This window comes from Somniosus microcephalus, chromosome 17 (assembly GCF_052327205.1).
Source record: "Somniosus microcephalus isolate GS21.2 chromosome 17, FLI_Smic_1.0, whole genome shotgun sequence".
Classification (NCBI taxonomy): domain Eukaryota; kingdom Metazoa; phylum Chordata; class Chondrichthyes; order Squaliformes; family Somniosidae; genus Somniosus; species Somniosus microcephalus.
In genome coordinates, this window is record NC_141003.1 from 26,705,793 (window position 1) to 26,726,202 (window position 20,410).

The 20,410-nt window shown below is 45.1% G+C and overlaps 1 protein-coding gene across 5 annotated transcripts in view; it reads left to right on the forward strand.

Annotated features, from left to right (window-relative positions):
• Nucleotides 1-20,410, forward strand: part of rerg (RAS-like, estrogen-regulated, growth inhibitor) — a 135,617-nt gene that overhangs the window by 34,016 nt on the left and 81,191 nt on the right. For 2 of the 5 annotated variants that reach the window (XM_086010117.1, XM_086010118.1), the window contains exon 2: nt 7,731-7,912. In XM_086010117.1, the coding sequence (XP_085866243.1) occupies nt 7,852-7,912 (61 nt within the window). In that variant the 5' untranslated portion in view covers nt 7,731-7,851. Of the gene's footprint in view, nt 1-6,909; nt 7,073-7,113; nt 7,133-7,250; nt 7,540-7,730; nt 7,913-20,410 lie in introns of those variants that run through there. The other 3 variants (XM_086010116.1, XM_086010119.1, XM_086010120.1) reach the window with 3 other exon arrangements.

A 20,410-nucleotide genomic window follows, 5' to 3' on the forward strand; every position in this document is an offset into this window, starting at 1 on the left:
TCGAGAGATCTGCCAGCTGCCCCACCGGATCCACTCGGGGAGCCGAGCGCTCTCCGTGGGATGGCCACCCGAGGCCAGGATGCCGGTCAATCCCCGGCTATCCAACAGGATGAAGCCAGTTCTGCGCCTGTGGGGACCCACACCCGGAGCCACAATGTCCCCAGCCTCCCTCAGGTCGATCAGAGTAACACGGGCCCTGTCGATCCACCGGTACGGATCAAGCGGCCCAGGGACCAAGACACGGTCCAGGGAGACGTGCCTTTTAATCATAAACAAAAATCTAAAAGACTGTGGCTATTCGTTGTCCGCCTAATCCGCTAAGAGGAAGTCGTCGGACTTCCAAATCTTTTCGGCAGGAAGAATGTTATATATCTCATCATTCATCAAGAAACTACTCGTGAAATAATGCTGGACGGCCAGCTGGTGGCGCAGTCCAAGGAGTATAAATACTCGGGCGTCGGCCCCAGCTTTCCAGGGACATTTTGTAAGACAAGGAACTGCTGAAGTACAACTAGACCTCCATGTTCTGAAACAAGTTGATTAAAGCCTTGCTTTATACTCAAACCAAGTGCGTAGTGAGTTTTATTACGTCAGGGGGTATGTGTCAATGGGGTGGGGGTAAGTTCCAATTGGGTGGGTGGTAAGTTTCAATGGGATGGGGAGTAAGTTTCAATGGGGTGAGGGTAAGTTTCAATGTGGTGGGGGTAATTTTCAATGGGGTGGGGGTAAGTTTCAATGAGGTGGGGTATGTTTCAATGGGGTGAGGAGTAAGTTTCAATGGGATGAGGAGTAAGTTTCAATGGGGTGGAGGATAGTTTCAATGGGGTGGGGTAAGTTTCAAATGGGGTGAGGGGTAAGTTTCAGTGGGGTGGGGGTAAGTTTCAATGGGGTGAGGAGTAAGTTTCAATGGGATGGAGGGTAAGTTTCAATGGGTTGGTGGTAAGTTTCAATGGGGTGGGGGGTAAGTTTCAATGGGGTGGGTGTAAGTTTCAATGGGGTGAGCGGGTAAGTTTCAATGGGGTGGGAGTAAGTTTCAATGGGGTGAGGGTAAGTTTCAATGGGGTGGGGGTAAGTTTCAATGGGGTGGGGGGTAAGTTTCAATGGGGTGGGGGTAAGTTTCAATGGGTTGGTGGGTAAGATTCAATGGGGTGAGGAGTAAGTTTCAATGGGGTGGGGGGTAAGTTTCAATGGGGTGGGGGATAAGTTTCAATGGGATGGGGGTAAGTTTCAATGGGGTGGGGGCTAGGTTTCAATGGAGTGGGGGGTAAGTTTCAATGGGGTGGGGTGTAAATTTCATTGGGGTGGGAAGTAAGTTTCAATGGGGTGGGGGTAAGTTCCAATGGGGTGGGGGGTAAGTTTCATTGGGGTGGGGGGTAATTTTCAATGGGGTGGGGAGTAGGTTTCAATGGGGTGGGGTTAAGTTTCAATGGGGTGGGTTGTAAGTTTCAATGGGGTGGGGGTAAGTTTCAATGGGGTGGGTATAAGTTTCAATGGGGTGGGGATAAGTTTCAATGGGGTGGGGGTAAGTTTCAATGGGATGGGGGTAAGTTTCAATGGGGTGGCGGTAAGTTTCAATGGGTGAGGGGTAAGTTTCATTGGGGTGGGGTAAGTTTCAATGGGGTGGGGAGGAAGTTTCAATGGGTTGGGGTTAAGTTTCAATGTGGTGGAGGGTAAGTTTGAATGGGGTGGGGGTAAGTTTGAATGGGGTGCAGTGGAAGCTTCAATGGGGTGGGGGTAAGTTTCAATGGGGTGGGGCGTAAGTTTCAATGGGATGGGGGTAAGTTTCAATGGGGTGGAGGGGTAACATTCAACAGGGTGGGGGTAAGTTTCCAAAAATGTCTCCTGGTTCAACTTCGGTGGCTACACAACATTCTAGAACTGTGCTATTTTCCAGAGTTCCTCAGGGACACATTGACCAGATGGGAAGATATGCACGCCTCATTTGAGAGGCTGAAATGCTTCCTCTATCATCTAAATACCACCAGTTGATATGTTTTGCTGCAATACAGATTCAGATGGGAGATGGGAATAATTAAGGTTGTAGAATAGATAATATCACATTCAGAATGCATATAACTGCTCAAATAAGCGAGGTAGATCTTTCACTTTGGAAGAATGAGTATTATCAATTGCATTTTCAGATTGAAAACCCATATCTCTCAATCCCGGTTCTACTCATTTTCTCACTGTACTCTGCAAAATCCTTTAGTGAAATGTGAAACTGTTACCAAGGTGAAGACAGTAGCATGTGTACAAAAGACATTAAAAGATATTAAATTTATGATGGGGATTAGTTTGGGCGATGGATATACATAACTAGATTTATCTAGGCTGTGCAGTCAGTTACATATCGTTGCACTCTTCTGGTATCATTTAACGATTTTCCCAATCCATCAGTGTCCGCCTGATGCTGTTACGAATTTATAGAATCACTTCCCCCTTGGTGGTTAAACAACAGTTCCCAAAAACCTTGTCTCCTGTGATCTAGAAGCTGTAGCTTTTCTTTAATCTGCCATTGCAGAACTTCATATCCCGAGGATTAACAATATACTTGACTTACATTAATCTGCTTTCTGGACTGAATGTAGTCTTGTGCTGCATGACCAATCTTACTTTGAAATGCTGGATATTAAACACTGACCAGGTTTTAAAGACTACAGGACCTAATACATTTTTTTGCTATAAAGTTAGAAATATGAAGCACAAAGTTTCAGCGCTATGAGCTGACTGATTTTATAGGTCATTGACATTAAGACTGCTGAAACACTTTCAACGTTAGGTCATGCATTTGCTGCTAAACACCTACTGTCACCTATTTAAAGGGGCTTCTCCTCAATTTCTGGTCACTCGGTCCGCTGGGCAACCTCTTGGTGGATCTATTCCTGTACATGATGAAATCAACCATGTGCAAGTCCAGGATGTGTACGATTGCTGCGGAAGGTCTCTCCAACTCATCTCCCATGTTTCAATTTCATTGAAATTCATTAATAAATATTGAAGGAAGTTGATCTATCTCTGGAGAGAGGCAACTGTAAGGCCGAGAATTTGTGCAGTCTGATTAACTAACAGGGCCATTTGTAGATTTTTATAGATCCACGATTTGAATTATAAATGTAATACACATCTGAGTTTTGGAGGTGGATTTCACTCTGCTATGTCATCTAAAATTGTATAGAAAAGCAGTGGAAAACGGGGCAACATTGTGAAATGAGGACCACCACCTCCATCTCACTGCCCCAACTGCAATTTGCCCTACTGGGACCACTGTTGGCTGTTCCTTCCCTAACCACAACATACAAATTACAGGGAGGGGGCAGGGTCTGTGTTCTCATCCGTCCTGTTGATGTCACTCTCCGGGTCCACCATGGAAGTCAGCCAGAGGTAACGGCAGGAATGACTTCACTTGAAGCAAGTGGCGGGGGGGGGGGAAAGGCCCAATATTTGATGGAGCCAATATTTACTCTCCAGGGGTAGTTGGTGGAGTTGATGTTTAATCTCCAGGGGTATTTGGCGGGCCTGATGTTTATTCTCCGGGGGTATTTGGTGGGTTGATGTTTATTCTCCAGGGGTATTTGGTGGGGTTGATGTTTATTCTCCAGGGGTATTTGGTGGGGTTGATGTTTATTCTCCAGGGGTATTTGGTGGGTTGATGTTTATTCTCCAGGGGTATTTGGTGGGTTTGATGTTTATTCTCCAGGGGTATTTGGTGGGTTTGATGTTTATTCTCCAGGGGTATTTGGTGGAGTTGATGTTTATTCTCCAGGGGTATTTGGTGGAGTTGATGTTTATTCTCCAGGGGTATTTGGTGGGTTGATGTTTATTCTCCAGGGGTATTTGGTGGATTGATGTTTATTCTCCAGGGGTATTTGGTGGAGTTGATGTTTATTCTCCAGGGGTATTTGGTGGAGTTGATGTTTATTCTCCAGGGGTATTTGGTGGGGTTGATGTTTATTCTCCAGGGGTATTTGGTGGGGTTGATGTTTATTCTCCAGGGGTGTTTGGTGGGTTGATGTTTATTCTCCAGGGGTATTTGGTGAGTTGATGTTTATTCTCCAGGGGTATTTGGTGGGCCTGATGTTTATTCTCCAGGGGTATTTGGTGAGTTGATGTTTATTCTCCAGGGGTATTTGGTGGGTTGATGTTTATTCTCCAGGGGTATTTGGTGGAGTTGATGTTTATTCTCCAGGGGTATTTGGTGGTGTTGATGTTTATTCTCCCGGGGTATTTGGTGGGGTTGATGTTTATTCTCCAGGGGTGTTTGGTGGGTTGATGTTTATTCTCCAGGGGTGTTTGGTGGGGTTGATGTTTATTCTCCAGGGGTATTTGGTGGGCCTGATGTTTATTCTCCAGGGGTATTTGGTGGGTTGATGTTTATTCTCCAGGGGTATTTGTAGGGGCTGATGTTTATTCTCCAGGGGTATTTGGTGGGGCTGATGTTTATTCTCCAGGGGTATTTGGTGGGGTTGATGTTTATTCTCCAGGGGTATTTGGTGCGTTGATGTTTATTCTCCAGGGGTATTTGTAGGAGTTGATGTTTATTCCCTAGGGGTATTTGGAGGGGCTGATTTTTACTCTCTGGGGTATTTCGAGGGGCTGATGTTTACTGTCTATGGGTATTTGGTGGGGTTGATGTTTATTCTGTAGGGGTATTTGGTGGGTTGATGTTTATTATTCAGGGGTATTTTGTGGGGTAGTGCTGCATCCCTGGACAACTGTCTCTTACCAACAGCAACGCTGAACCAGTTAGTGTAGCAGTTGCGACAAAATCCATGCTGAACAGATACTCTGTCAAAGAATGTATTTGCTCTGTCACTGAATTAACTATAGCTGAGTGGGTGAGCTAATTGCCACATGGTAGTTTTAATCTCCGCCAGTGGAAAACTGCTGCCTCTTTCCCTAAAAGCTCATTAATCAGATATTAACAGACCCTAACTGACAACAGCAGAATTTTGAAAAAGTGCAACATTAGAATTTTCTTCTCCCTTTTTTTGTGATCAGACAGGCAACAGGGAATAGTGTAGAGAATGAAAATAAATTGTGCAGTTTCAGCCTAATCCCAGTTTACGAGCCCCTCACTGCTGCTGTTGCCATAAAGCAGGAGTGGAAAACAAGGTTCGGAATAAAGATTGAAATAAAACAATAAATTGTGCCATTGCTTACCAGACAGTAAAAGATGAACATGTTGAAAAGGTTATGAGCAATCTGTGCTTCTCTGGGGTCGGTCAGATAGAGTGAAAAGGCCTTGGCCGATCCTGTACATTCCTGTGTTCCTATAATAGTGGTATTTATTTAACTTATTTTCTATTTTACATGTTTGGGCTTCAAGCAGTCATTATTACTGTTAACTGTGTGTGTTTCCAGCAAAATAAGGAATCTAAGGTAACCTATGGTGATATGCTAAAGAATGGAAAGAAATAAAGAACAAATTAACTTGTATTTATACAGGCTTTTGAATCCTCAGCTTGTCCCAAAGTACTGCACGGTTAATGAAATACTTTTGAAGTGCAGCCACTCATGTAGGGAAACACAGCAGTCAATTTGTGAATAGCAAGGTTCCACAAACAGCAATGCGATTAACAACCAGTAATTCTGTTTTGGTGGCATTGGTTGAGGGACACAACTCCCTTTCTCCTCAAATAGTGCATTTAGAGCCTCAGTTTAGCATCTCACCTGAAAGACAGTTCCTCCAACAATGTGGATCCCCCCCAGTAGTGCACTGAAGTGTCAGCCTATGCGCTCAAGTGTCTGGAGTGTGGCTTGGACTCCCAGCCTTCAGCCTCAGTGGCAGCAGTGCTATTACTGAGCCAAGCACTAAAACAGCAGCAGTGATGTAAGGGCTAACTCAACACTCCCAGCGGGGAGCTGCACTTGGAAAGCAGTATGTGTGGGATGTAGGCTACGCTCTGACCTGCACTCCCTGTGACTGTGGTTTCTTGCTGAATGCACAGGATTCATGGAATTACCCCTATAGTGGTTTAGCAGCACTACAGAATCCAGACAATATAATGCAGAAATATCATTAAACATTCTGCTTTATTGGTGATGAACCATGAATTTACTATTCTTTCTTTGAATTTGTATATACATTCTGAAAGAATTTTTTTTTATCAAAGCACAAAGATCTTACTCTTTGAAGTAAGACCTATTATTTGCCATTAACAAATTTAGCCTGGCACCTATCGAAACATGGCAGCCAATTTGTGCACAATTTGTGCATAGTATGCTCCCACAAACAGCAATAAGATAATGACCAAATAATCTGTTTTCTTTCAGTGATGTTAGTTGAGGTGTGTATATTGTTGGCCAGGGGAAGAAATTCTCTGCTCCTCTTTGAAAGAGAGCCATGGGATCTTTTACATCCACCTGAGAGGACAGACGTCGCTTTAATGTCTCATCTGAAAGGCGGCACCTCTGACAGTGTAGCACCGCGTCAGTACTGCACTGAAGTGCCAGTCTACATTACGTACTCAAGTCTCTGGAGTGGGACTTCAACACACAACCGTCTGACCCAGAGGCGAGAGAGTGCAACCACTGGTCCAAGGCTGCAATACGAAACAGCTGCCAGTACCAGTAATTCAGAGAAAAGCAAATGGTGATTGATTGAAAATTTCAACTAGTGCTGAAAACTCACAATTGAATCCAGATTTATAAGTTTCTGATTTTGTAAAAATAACAATTGACTCATTATGATCTGGCAGGATGTTCTATGCGTTCCTCCACCCTCCCGACCCCAACTTTAGTTTGTTGTAACTGATCTGTACAGGAGAAATGCTAATCCCGTGCACGTTTCCCTGAACTCCAGTCCGCGTGTTGTGGCCGATCTCCTGCAGGAGGCGCCGCTCTCTGTCAATGACACATCCAACCCCAGCCGGCAGACGCTCTTCTCCTGAATGGTGGAATCGCTGGCAGCTACTCACCCACCCACCCCCCTCCGTTTGCAACCTAAGGGGACAACCCATTTCATTTTGTGCAGCCTTTATAGTCCGCACTGTCCTGCCCCGAGCTGGAGTGTTGCAGCGGACCAGACGTGTAGGGGCAAAGGAGTTTGAACAGATGGGAGCAGCGGCAGCCGGTGTGTGTGTGTGTTTGTGTTTGTGCCTCATGCAGTTCTAGGAAGGGCGATCAGTTAAAGGTAGAGGCGGAAAGTTAATTACACTGGACCGCGGAGACTGATTGACTTGAGCGCTGTATTGGGGAGCGGGTGGCTGCATGACTGGGACCCAGTGAGAGTCACCCACCCCCCTCACAACCAACTGCAGGCATGCAGCATTTTCTCCTCATTCTGTACAGAATTGGTGGATGCAGAGTGGAGCAGACACCCTCGCGATTATCTCTCATGAACCCCGTTACATTGGACGGGGGGAGGTTTGTAAATCGCAACCGTTTGATATAAGCCAGGTGAAGGTGGAAAGCCACTGCTTGCTACCTGCCGGGGATCCAGTGATACCGTTAGTCACAGGGGCTTCACCATAGCATCTGCAGTGAGAAGTGAATGCAGTGCATTCCCACCGCTTCCTTAAAGTGCCACACTCCTCACAGGTACAGTCACCAGACATTGAAAGTGCAGTCAAGTGCCTGGTGAATGCTCGCAATTATTTCAAGATCTTGTTAGATTTATTTTGATGTTGATGTGATTACACATGAAAGTAACTTTGACGTTTTTTTCTTCTTCCTATTCTCTCTCTCTCTCCTCACCCCCCCCCCCCCCCCCCCCACACACACACACACAGAGGGTCGGTCTTCAGCTAGAATGAAATGGTGAAGTTTGACTTTGGATCGAAAAGGTTTATTTTATTCTTGGTCTATTTTTGCTGACTGATTGAACATCGAGCTTTTCTCCTTTCGCTGGACATGGCGAAGAGTGCCGAGGTGAAGCTGGCCGTCTTCGGGAGAGCAGGCGTGGGCAAGTCAGGTAAAAAAAAAACCCCAGGCTGGGTCTCGGGAGCCGACCTGTAACCGAGTGTATTTTTTTTAAAGTTATCTCCCCCATGTCTCAGCTCCTGTTATAGGAGCGGTGTTGTAAATCGTGCGATCATACCAGGGGCTGTCATTGAGTAAAATGCAAAAATGTGACCTATCCATTCAAATCGGGGGCTGGGGTTAAATTGAAATGTTGCATTTACAATATTTATCCCAATTAATTGAAAGCATTAAAAACCTATCAAGGTCAGCCGCCAACTGTTCATTATTAGGGGGGGGGGGTCATTTGTTTTGATGATTGCTGCTGCGGATCGCTTGTGCAGTCACTGGGGGTTCCTTTCTCAAAGAATTCCTTGCCGAGCATGTCTGAGCCGTGTTGCTATTATTTTTGTGGCTGTACAGAGTAAGTCCCACTGATATGAACAGACTGCGCGCCACATTGCAATAACGTGCCAGCTCCGACTGCATGCAGCCAGCTCAGTCAGGGCCACCTGTGGCCAAACGTGCCCTCTTCCCGTGCGAGGGAGCACCAGTGTTCCTGCCGCCTGCCTCTCCAAAACCAGGAGAGGGTTTCCAAGTTTCATTGAATTGCATGCACACGTGTTGTAATCGATTGCTGGGGTGGGGGAAGTTTGGTTCGGAAAGAGATTGATATTGAATGGTAGCATAGAATCTGAAGCTATGCGGACATGATCCGTTTAGTTCATAAAACTAAACAGTGAAGTAGCTTTCGTCAAATAGTCCCTTTTCCAGCAGCCTCAACTCGCCTTCAGTGAGAACAAATCTGACATTAAACCTTTGTACTTATGCTTTCCATTTGGTGAAAGATGGAAATACAGTCCCAGATGTTACCTGGAATCAAACTACTCCCATTCCGGACCTTATCAAATCTTATGTTTCTGTCAGCTTTGTAAATATTTTAGTCCAGGTCACTTGAGATCAAATTCCTTGCATGATCCCCATGCCCTAATGATTTGCCTATTTCTGATACATGGCGGAAAGATGGGAGTTGCACTTTTAACTTGATTTTTATTGCATTATCCCCATCCTTCCTGGTTCCATGTTCTCCTACATCAGCCAGGAGGCTGGGCTGCTTTAAGTTATGGATCCCATTCACAGCCAGCCTCATAGTTGGTCTGCATTGGCTGACAGGAGGTGTGCTTGTGCCTGCCTCGGGTCTCCATGCTGCTCTGCTCTCTCCCCTGGGCTATGAGCAAGTGAAGATCATTCAGAGACCAGAAGTGAGCTTGAACAAGTGAACCTTTCGCTATTTTCTGATGCAGAGGATCAACCGTGACTAACAAGGGAAATTAGGGATAGCATAAGATCCAAGGAGAGGACGTATAAATCGGCCAGAAAAAGCAGTAAACCTGAGGATTGGGAGCAGTTCATGATTCAGCAAAGGAGGACAAAGGGATTAATTAAGAGGGGGGAAATAGAGTATGAGAGTAAACTTGCAGGGAACATAAAAACTGACTGTAAAAGCTTCTATAGATATGTGAAGAGAAAAAGATTGGTGAAGTCAAGCATAGGTCCCTTGCAGTCAGAATCAGGGGAATTTATAATGGGGAACAAAGAAATGGCTGACCAATTAAATACATATTTTGGTTCTGTCTTCACAAAGGAGGACACAAATAACCTCCCAAAAATGTCGGGGAACATAGGGTCTAATGAGAGGGAGGAACTGAATGAAATCAGTATTTGTAGGGAAATGGTGTTAGGGAAATTGACGGGATTGAAGGCCGATAAATCCCCAGGGCCTGATAATCTACATCCTAGGGTACTTAAGGAAGTGGCCCTAGAAATAGTAGATGCATTGCTGGTCATCTTCCAAAATTCTATAGACTCTGGAACAGTTCCCATGGATTGGAGGGTAGCTAATGTTACCCCACTATTCAAAAAAGGTGGTAGAGAGAAAACGGGAAATTATAGACCGGTAAGCCTGACATCGGTAGTGGGGAAAATGCTAAGAGTCCATTATTTAAAAGATGTAATAGCAGAGCACTTGGAAAACAGTGACAGGATTGGACAACGTCAACATGGATTTACAAAATCGTGCTTGACTAATCTACTGGAATTTTTTGAGGATGTAACTGGTAGGATAAGGGAGAACCAGTGGATGTTGTGTATTTGGACTTTCAGAAGGCTTTCGATAAGGTCCCGCATAAGAGATTAGCGTGTAAAGTTAAGGCACATGGGATTGGGGGCAAGGTACTGACTTGGATAGAGAACTGGTTGGCAGACAGGAAGCAAAGAGTTGGAATAAACGGGTCTTTTTCCGAGCGGCAGGCAGTGACTAGTGGGGTACTGCAGGGATCGGTCCTAGGACCCCAGCTATTCACAATATATATTAATGATCTAGACGAGGGAACTAGATGTAATATCTCCAAGTTTGCAGACGACACAAAGCTGGGTGGGCATGTGTGCTGTGAGGAGGATGCCGAGAAACTCCAGGATGATTTGGACAGGTTGGGTGATTGGGCAGATGCATGGAAGATGCAGTATAATGTGGATAAATGCGAGGTTATCCACTTTGGTGGCAAAAACAGGAAGGCAGATTATTATTTGAACGGCAATAGATTGGGAGAAGGGGAAGTGCAATGAGACCTGGGTGTCCTTGTGCACCAGTCGCTGAAGGTAAGCATGCAGGCGCAGCAGGCGGTTAAGAAGGCAAATGGTATGTTGGCCTTCGTAGCGAGAAGGTTCGAGTAGAGGAACAAGAATGTCTTGCTGCAGTTGTACAGGGCCTTGGTGAGACCACACCTTGAGTATTGTGTGCAGTTTTGGTCACCTTATCTGAGGAAGGATGTTCTTGCCATGTAGGGAGTGCAGCGAAGATTCACCAGACTGATACCTGGGATGGCAGGAATGACGTATGAGGAGAGATTGGGCTTATACTCGCTGGAGTTTAGAAGAATGAGAGGGGATCTCATTGAAACGTATAAAATTCTGACAGGACTAGACAGACTAGATGCAGGAAGGATGTTCCCGATAGCGGGGGAGACCAGAACCAGGGGTCACAGTCTAATGATAAGGGGTAAGCCATTTAGGACAGAGATGAGGAGGAATTTCTTCACCCAGAGAGTGGTGAACCTGTGGAATTCTCTACCACAGAAGGCAGTTGAGGCCAATTCATTAAATATATTCAAGAAGGAGTTAGATATATTTCTTAAGGCTAAAGGGATCAAGGGATATGGGGAGAAGACAGGAACAGGGTACTGAGTTTGGATGATCAGCCATGATCTCATTGAATGGCGGAGCAGGCTCGAGGGGCCGAATGGCCTACTCCTGCTCCTATCTTCTATGTTTCAATGTTTTATGGATGGGGGACCTGCTCCCAGACATCTATTGTAACTGACTGCTGTGATAAGGTTGTATACTATTAGACTTCAAGGTTATCCCAAATGAATGTATTGTTAATCAAATTACTGTTTAAACAAGCTGCAAGATCAAATCTTTTGACACTTTGTAAATATTCAAGGCAACATTGTTGTCATGTAAAAAGTGCTGGAGGAGATGATTGCAAACCAAGGTTCAATGGTATGATCGCCGATTGTGACTCTTTCATCAGGTTTTGCATTTCAAGTTGATTGTTTTTACTTTAGTTTCAGTAATCTTAATAAGAGCACAAAAATATTGAGAAGGCTTGGGCTGCAGCCGGAATAACATCTGCCACAGATCCTAGTGGGCAACACGACCCTGTAGAATGGGAGTCACTGGAGCAGGGAGCCCCTGCAGACTGCCAGCAGAGTAAGCCCAGCTCTCCATTGAACATAACAGGAGGCAAACAAAAACACTTGTCGTGTTTTACATGAATGTCTGGGACCAGGTCCCAGGAGTTAGTGGCAATATTGGAATATATTTTTCAAGTTTAATATATCGAATTGACTCGTTCTCTTTCCCATTTGTTTTGTAAGTTTTGTCTTCCCCTTGTGAACCTTTCGCCATTTTCTGATGCAGAGGATGGATGGGGGGACCTGCTCCCAGACATCTATTGTAACTGACTGCTGTGATGTGCATTGACCCAACTTCCAATTTTCCTTCCTTTCGACCTGTCAAATCTCCCATACTGCATCGGAGGCTACCTCTTTTATCCGCAGCTCCAACAATATCATATAGCCCCAACAATCGCCAGAGTGCCTTGGCGATAGAGTCATAGTCATAGAGTCATAGAGTTTTACAGCACAGAAAGAGGCCCTTCGGCCCATCGTGTCTGCGCCGCCCATCCATCCCTGTCCAGTCTAATCCCATTTTCCAGCATTTGGTCCATAGCCTTGTATGCAATGGCATTTCAAGTGCTCATCCAAATGCTTCTTGAATGTTGTGAGGGTTCCTGCCTCCACCACCCTTTCAGGCATTGAGTTCCACATTCCAACCACCCTCTGGGTGAAAAAGTTCCTCCTCAAATCCCCTCTAAATCTCCTGCCCCTTACCCTGAATCTATGCCCCCTTGTTATTGACCCCCCCACTAAGGGGAAAAGTTCCTCTTTATCTACCCTATCTATGCCCCTCATTATTTTGTACACCTCAATCAGGTCCCCCCTCAGCCTTCTCTGCTCCAAGGAAAACAACTCCAGCCTGTCCAGCCTCTCTTCATAGCTGAGGCGCTCCATCCCAGGTAACATCCTGGTGAATCTTCTCTCCACCCTCTCCAAAGCAATCACATCCTTCCTATAGTGAGGCGACCAGAACTGCACACAGTACTCCAGCTGTGGCCTCACCAGCGTTTTGTACAGCTCCATCATAACCTCCCTGCTCTTATATTCTATGCCTCGGCTAATGAAGGCAAGTATCCCATATGCCTTTTTAACCACCTTATCTACCTGCTCCGCTGCCTTCAGGGATCTATGTACATGTACACCAAGGTCCCTCTGACCCTCTGTACTTCCTAGGGTCCTACCACTCATTGTGTATTCCCTTGCCTTATTTGTCCGTCCAAAATGCATCACCTCGCACTTTTCAGGGTTAAATTCCATTTGCCACTTTTCCGCCCATCTGACCAACCCGTTTATATCGTCCTGTAGCCGGAGGCTTTCCTCCTCGCAATTTACCACCCCACCAATTTTCGTGTCATCTGCGAACTTACTGATCATACCTTTTACATTCTCATCCAAATCATTTATGTAGATCACAAACAATAAGGGACCCAGCACCGATCCCTGAGGTACCCCACTGGACACAGGCTTCCAGTCACAAAAGCAACCTTCGACCATCACCCTCTGCCTCCTGCCACTCAGCCAGTTTAGGATCCAACGCGCCAAGGCACCCTGGATCCCATGGGCTCTTACCTTCTTGACCAGTCTCCTATGTGGGACTTTGTCAAAAGCTTTACTGAAGTCCATGTAAACCACATCCACAGCATTTCCCTCATCCACCCCACTAGTCACCCCCTCGAAAAATTCGATCAGATTTGTTAGACATGATTTACCCTTGACAAAGCCATGCTGACTATCCCCGATTAATCCTTGCCTCTCCAAGTGGAGATTAATTTTGTCCCTCAGAATTTTTTCCAATAATTTCCCCACCACAGATGTTAGACTCACTGGCCTGTAATTCCCTGGTTTATCCCTGCTACCCTTCTTGAATAATGGTACTACGTTAGCTGTTCTCCAGTCCTCTGGTACATCCCCTGTGGCCAGAGAGGTTCTGAAAATTAGTGTCAGAGCCCCTGCAATCTCCTCCCTTGCCTCCCACAGCAGCCTGGGATACATCTCGTCCGGGCCTGGGGATTTATCCACTTTTTGGCCCGCTAAAACCGCTAGCACCTCCTCCCTCTCGATGCTAATATGTTCAAGTATGTCACAGTCCCCTTGCCCGATTTCTATGTCTGCATCGTCTTTCTCCATAGTGAACACAGATGCAAAAAATTCATTTAAAACCCCGCCTACATCCTCTGGCTCTACACACAGATTGCCACTTTGGTCCCTAATGGGCCCTACCCTTTCCCTGGTTATCCTCTTGCCCTTAATATACTTATAAAACATCTTAGGATTTTCCTTTATTTTGCTCGCCAGTGTTATTTCATGGCCCCTCCTCGCCCTCCTAATTTCTTTTTTAAGTATGCCCCTGCACTTTTTATACTCCTCTAGGGCTTCTTCTGTCTTTAGTCTTTTGTAACTGCCAAAAGCCCCCCTTTTATTTCTAATGCATTTTTGTATATCCCTTGTCATCCAAGGTTCCCTTTGCTTGTTGGTCCCACCCTTGACCTTTACAGGAACATGTTGGCGTTGTATTCCCCACCTTACACTGTCCACTCACATGCGTGTCTGTTCCCCCACGCCTCCCATTTCCCTGATGACTCTGCTGCTAAGATCAGATGCCGGTGCAGTGATTGAATGCTGTTCCCCTTTTTCTCTCCATTTCCAGCAAGGGAACGCAAAGGAATGTTTTGGGGAGGGGGGATTAGTCCAGCAAAACAAAAAAAGGAACCTATTGATACTGTACTGTTACAAGACTCTTTACCGGTAATATGGAGGCTGGGGTAGTCCTATTTCTTAACAGCATTCCCTTGCTTTGTTTTATTGATCTAGCAACAGAATTTAAAAAAAATTCATTCATAGGATGTTGGCATCGCTGACAAGGCCAGCATTTATTGCCCATCCCTAATTGCCCTTGAGAAGGTGGTGGTGAGCCGCCGCCTTCAACCGCCGCAGTCCCTGTGGTGAAGGTACTCCCACTGTGCTGTTAGGGAGGGAGTTCCAGGATTTTGACCCAGCAACGATGAAGGAACGGTGATATATTTCGAAGTCAGGATGGTGCGTGACGTGGAGGGGAACTGGGAGGTGGTGGTGTTCCCGTGCGCCTGCAGCCCTTGTCCTTCTAGATGGTAGAGGTAACGGGTTTGGAAGGTGCTATTGAAGAAGCCTTGGCGAGTTGCTGCAGTGCATCTTGTAGATGGTACACACTGCAGCCACGGTACGCTGGTGGCGGAGGGAGTGAATGTTTAAGGTGGTGGATGGGGTGCCAATCAAGCGGGCTGCTTTGTCCTGCTGCACAGGCTGAAGAACAGTGGACACCGAGAATGATACAACAGGTTAGATGAAGAATGGAACCAGATGTATGGATGGAGGGAGAGGTGAAGAAAATCAGAAGCAGATAAATATGGTGAGAGAGGTGTCAGAGAACTTGAGGGAGAATTGGAGACAGGTGAGGCGTGGAGCAGAGAGGGGAAAATAATATTGACCCCATTGTCTATTGGAAAGATTTGCAAGAATAAATGAAGTAAAGAGAAATAACATAATCAGTAAGAGAAAACAAATGCTATATCCCAGAGCCATTCTGCAGTGTAAAAAAATCCTTCCTTGAGCGAGAATCATACAACACAGAAGGAGGCCATTGGGCCCATTGTGCCTGTGATGGCTCTTTGATGAAGCTGTCCCGTTAGTCCCACTTCCCCAGCTCTTTTCTCACAGCCCTGCATTTTTTTTTCTGAGTATTTATCCAATTCTCTTTTGAAAGTTACTATTGAATCTGCTTTCACCACCATTTCAGGTTATGCATTCGTGATCATAACAACTCGCTGCTTAAAAAAAACTCTCATTCCCGTTCCTTCCCCCCGCTACACCAAGAAAGTAGCTATTGTTTTATATGTTTTGTGAGGTCGTTTCTTTTCTTCCCATTTCATTTTGGTTTGAGGCCCGTAATAACATTTCCCCAGGAGGTTGTGAGAACCGCATTAAAAACTTTTCTGCAAAGCACGAGATTTTCGTTTTTGTTTGGTTTAGATGGTTGAGCAATGTATATTGAAAATAATCCCTTACACCTGGATTTTTTTTTTACATTGAGTAGCTTGGGTGAAGACAACAGGTTAGATGAAGGACAACACCAAGGCTGATCAGATTAAAAGAGATGAGGTAACACAGGAGTTAGGATTAGGTGGTGCCAAGCCTTCAAAAGCTCGCCGGCATGGACTGATTGGGCCGAATGGTCTGTTTCTGTGCTGTATATCCTGTGTAAGATTGTAGGAGGAAGAGTGAGGAAGGTAAGGCCTTGAAAAAGAATGAGCTGGAGTAGGAGACAGAGAGACAGATCTTCATTTTAGTACAGTGAGGATGTTGGGAGGAGGTGTGTGTAGGATTATGTACCTGGAACTTACAAAGGACAAGAATCTCAGAAACTCTGATCTCAGTACCTTTGATCAAAATAGAAATAAACAAGGATTAGGATGGAGGGAGAGATCTGAAGTTGGAGGTGAGAGAGAGGAATCACTTGGCAAATGACCAGCTTTTACTTGTATTCTGCACACAAGTGTAAGAGAGGTGATAGATGAGTCTCTTGAGACATGCAGCAATATGTACAGAATTAAAGTTCATAGAAAAATAAGAGTCATCGGGAAAATGAAGTGTTTGTCATAAAAGAAAAAAAGGTTCTTTGAGGTAGCTTTAGTAATGGAAGTGATGTGGGAGTTCCACTTGAGGTCACTCGAGATAGGCCAAGTATATCAATAGATGAAGCAGGACCAAAGACAGAGCCATCAAAGTTAAAAGTTTTTGGTTAAAATTGTGAGACAGGTAGAAAGTACGCCTTTAAAGGATTGAAAGATACAAGATTATTACTGCTCCATTAAAGAGTAAGGAGAAAATGAAGATGTATTGATTTAACCATTGGACTGTGAGAGGAGTGTGGGTTATGAGCATTTTGATGGAAGTTTATGAATGTACAGTGAAATTATCAGCAAAAGAGTTTAGCGTTGGATGATGGAGTAAATCACTGACATGAAGAACAGATTAGGAGAGAGGACAGAACCCTTCGGTAATGGAAAAAAAAATGTCAGAGGATGAACCATCAACTGCAGCATTGATCTGAGAGGCAGCTAGCTAGTTATGAACATTTTTGGATGGGAGGCTATATGATAGTAGCTTGTTCAGACCATGTGAAAGATTTAGCTTCCTTCTGTCGCTGTTTTGTAGTTTTCTTGGTCCATTCTTATTTTGTATATGCATCACTCAAGGAATAAAGGAAAAGAGCGGGTTTCCCTCTCCTAGTCCTGAATGTTTGGCAGAGATAGAGCCTCCATTTGCTATCTTCCCCAGATTAGGGGCTCACCATAGGGGGAATATTGGCCATGGTCTCTCATCCCGCTCCCATTTTCTTTCTTAAATTTGTTTTGATGACATCATTTAAAAACATTGAGATTGAACAAGTTGGCACTAGTATGGGTGGTTAATATCATTTGTCTGGAGTACAACTTGGCAACTGTTAAAAGTGACCTAATTTATGAAGTGCACAGAGTGTTTTGAATGAAAGCATAATCAGCAGTTGAAACAAAGTAAGCTTCTAAAAGAAGAACAATAAGCCGTGAAAACGTCCAACTTTAATCTGATGGTCTTTCTCGTAATGTTGATTTCACACTGTAATATCAGAGCACTTCTGACAATGGATATAAAGTTACATTAACAGGATTTTACTTCAGTGTTTCACTCTCAGAATGACAGAAGAGACACAAAGGCAAATTTTACATATGTGCATTCCTGGTGGGGAGCCTCACTTGCTGGCAGCACATAATCGGGAAATTGCAGTCGTCCCCCCACAATTCGCCATACATTCATTTTAATGGACAGAAAATCGAGGAGAGCAAGCCTCTGATTTGCAGATACGTGTTCCCGATGGGGAAAAAGTGTATGCCAAGAGCACGCATTCAGAAAATGTACTTCCTGTTCATCTACCCCTGTCCTCTCTTTAGGTCTCTCCATGACACACATTAATACCTGAATGATAGAGTCATCTGCTTCTACACACAGGAAACTTTTTTTTATCCGGCACGGACGGGACCGACGTGGTGCCGGTTCATCAAAAATTCCGGATAACCGAACGCTAGAGTAAAAGATACGGAGCTGAGAGCTCCGTATAAAGCAACAAACCCTGTGCTTCAGAACAATGGGCACAAGTTGCAAGCGTCTCTGTAGCTTAGCAACAGCTGCAGCCACACCCTTGCACAGCAACAAATGGAGTAAAAAAAGTAATAAAAGTTACCTGAACCTACTCCTGAATTTTGCCAGTTAACCGAGATTTCTGGTTATTTAGGTGCCGGTAAATCGAAAGTTTCCTGCATATATCAGTGGTCCTAAGAGGGGAACAATGAGAGGCTGGGTGACTATCCCCCCAAATTTTTCCTCTATCTCTGCGTGGAAACATTTTCATTGTTGCCTTGCATAATTGAGTTGAGGATTTTTGAGGATCAACAATTTCAGACAATAACCCCTGCCCCCATTTTTCATGCTGTATTATTTTGCCATTCTCATTTGCAACATTTTATCTTTCCTGCCTCTTACATAAGCACAGTATGTTCTTTCAATTCAATAGCAAAATACTGCGGATGCTGGAAATCTGAAATAACAACAGAAAATGCTGGAAATATTCAGCAGGCCAGGCAGCATCCGTGGAGAGAGAAACAGAGTTAACGTTTCAGGTCAGACCCGAAACATTAACTCTGTTTCTCTCTCCACGGATGCTGCCTGGCCTGCTGAGTATTTCCAGCATTTTCTGTTGTTACTGCAAATAAAGACCTGGTGAGGATAATTTGGAAGAAGGATGAGCACAACTGCTGTGCGTCATTAAAAATCCTCCCAAACGGTAAATGTCATGTCCCCTCCCCCCAACCCCCCCCCCCCCCCCGCCCCACACCACCCCACCTCACAATCCATCATTGGCTTGGCCCTCCCCTTTAATGCTATTCTTCCAACTCGGCTCCATGGCTGGGCCACTAGAATTCCTGCCCCCCACCCAGAACGGTTTGTGTTGGCAGCTTGCCACTTCCATGCTAATGAGGCCCAACCATCAAAATGGTCCAGGCCTCTTGCCCGCCACATTGGGCAAGGGTTACGATCGCTCTGCCCACTCGATTTGTGCACCACTTCAAAAGCAGCCCCAGTGTGTTGGAGCATCGTGAGAGGAATTATTTTGAATAGACTCAGTATAAAATAAGACAGATAATGCAGTTTTCTGGAGATTTTGATTACACTGCATATTCAGAAGGAGTTGAATGAAATTGTACCTGACCCAGCGTTACAAGAAAAAGATGATAAATTGCATGAGGTAAGGGAAATGCATCCAAACAGATAACACAAAGAGTATCAGAAGAAACTGATGGAAATTAGAGTATGAGAAATATATGAAAGCAGTTGGGACTTATAAAAACATCACAATAACTGGCAGGTGTCGAAACATATTGGCCTAGAAATTCGGTAGCGTCCATTTTTTGGCGCCTTACCTGCAGGCTAACAGCTCGCGCTCAAATGGGGAGGTCCGAGCAGCGCTGGATTTTGTGCCTGGGATCTCATTACCATGTAGATGGTGCAGCAGTCGGAGCCTACACAGGTTCGTGCGCCAATTATCAAGTAAGTGATTGGGTTAGATCACGGGGGAGGAACGGCTGGGCTTCGGGAGTACAATCGGAGGGCTGTCGGGTGTTGGGTAGGAAGATCGTGGCAGTCTGCAGTACTGTTGGGGGGTCGGGAGTGCTATTGTTGGAAGGGGGGTGCTAGGAGCTTGGGGATGTGGCCAGGGAGAGATCGGGGCCAGGGGCCTGAAGGTCGGAGTTGGGAGTGAGGTGGTAGATCTCAGTACCAGAAACGGCGGTGATTATGGTAAGTACTTACCTTTTTAAAAAATTCCATGCTGCTTAGCGTTGGTTTTCCCGGAGGCAATCAGCACTGGTGGCGACTGCCTCAGCCACAAACCAAATTTGCAAGAGGGAGAAGAAGCAGGTGTTAGGCCTCTTATTTGCATATGTTAATAGCCTAATGTCCGCTTCAGACATGGGGTAAAGGATGCCTCTTGTTTGGCCTTTACCAAGATGGCGCCCGGCGCGGCCCGCACCAGAAATGTGCGCGGATGCCATTTTGGACACAAAACGTCACCCGTACCACCGAAAAACCGGGCACTACGGAGCCAAATTTCTAACCCGCTGATTAGCCAAATAGGTTTGTAATATAGGAAAAGTTGCAGAATCAGTCCTCTAGTGTTATAGCTCTATCTCTAACCCATGCTTATGTTAGTGAGGTGTATTATTTACCACTCATGGTAATTGGTGTCAGCCTTGGCTCAGAGTTAGTACTCCTGCTTTGAGTCAGAAGGTCATGGATTCAGGCCCCACTGGAGGCATAAGCACATAATCCCAGCTGACACTTCACTGCAGCACTGAGGGAGGTTCTGCCTTTTGGATGAGATGTTAAACTGAGTTCCCATCTGCTCTCTCAGGTGGATGTAATTGGCACTATTAAAAGAAGAGCAGAGGAGTTCTGGCCAATAGTTATCCCTCAACCAACATCACTAAAACAGATCACATTGCTGTTTGTGGGATCTTGCTGTGTGCTTATTGGTTTTCACGTTTCCTACATTAGAACAGTGACTACAATTCAAAAGGACTTCATTGGTTGTGCAGTACTTTGGGACGTGTCAATTCACTCTGTCCATTTCACACTTTGCTTAACAAAATGGGAGCTCGACAAGGGAAATACATTTATAAGTAATTATATAAACTAAATAAATG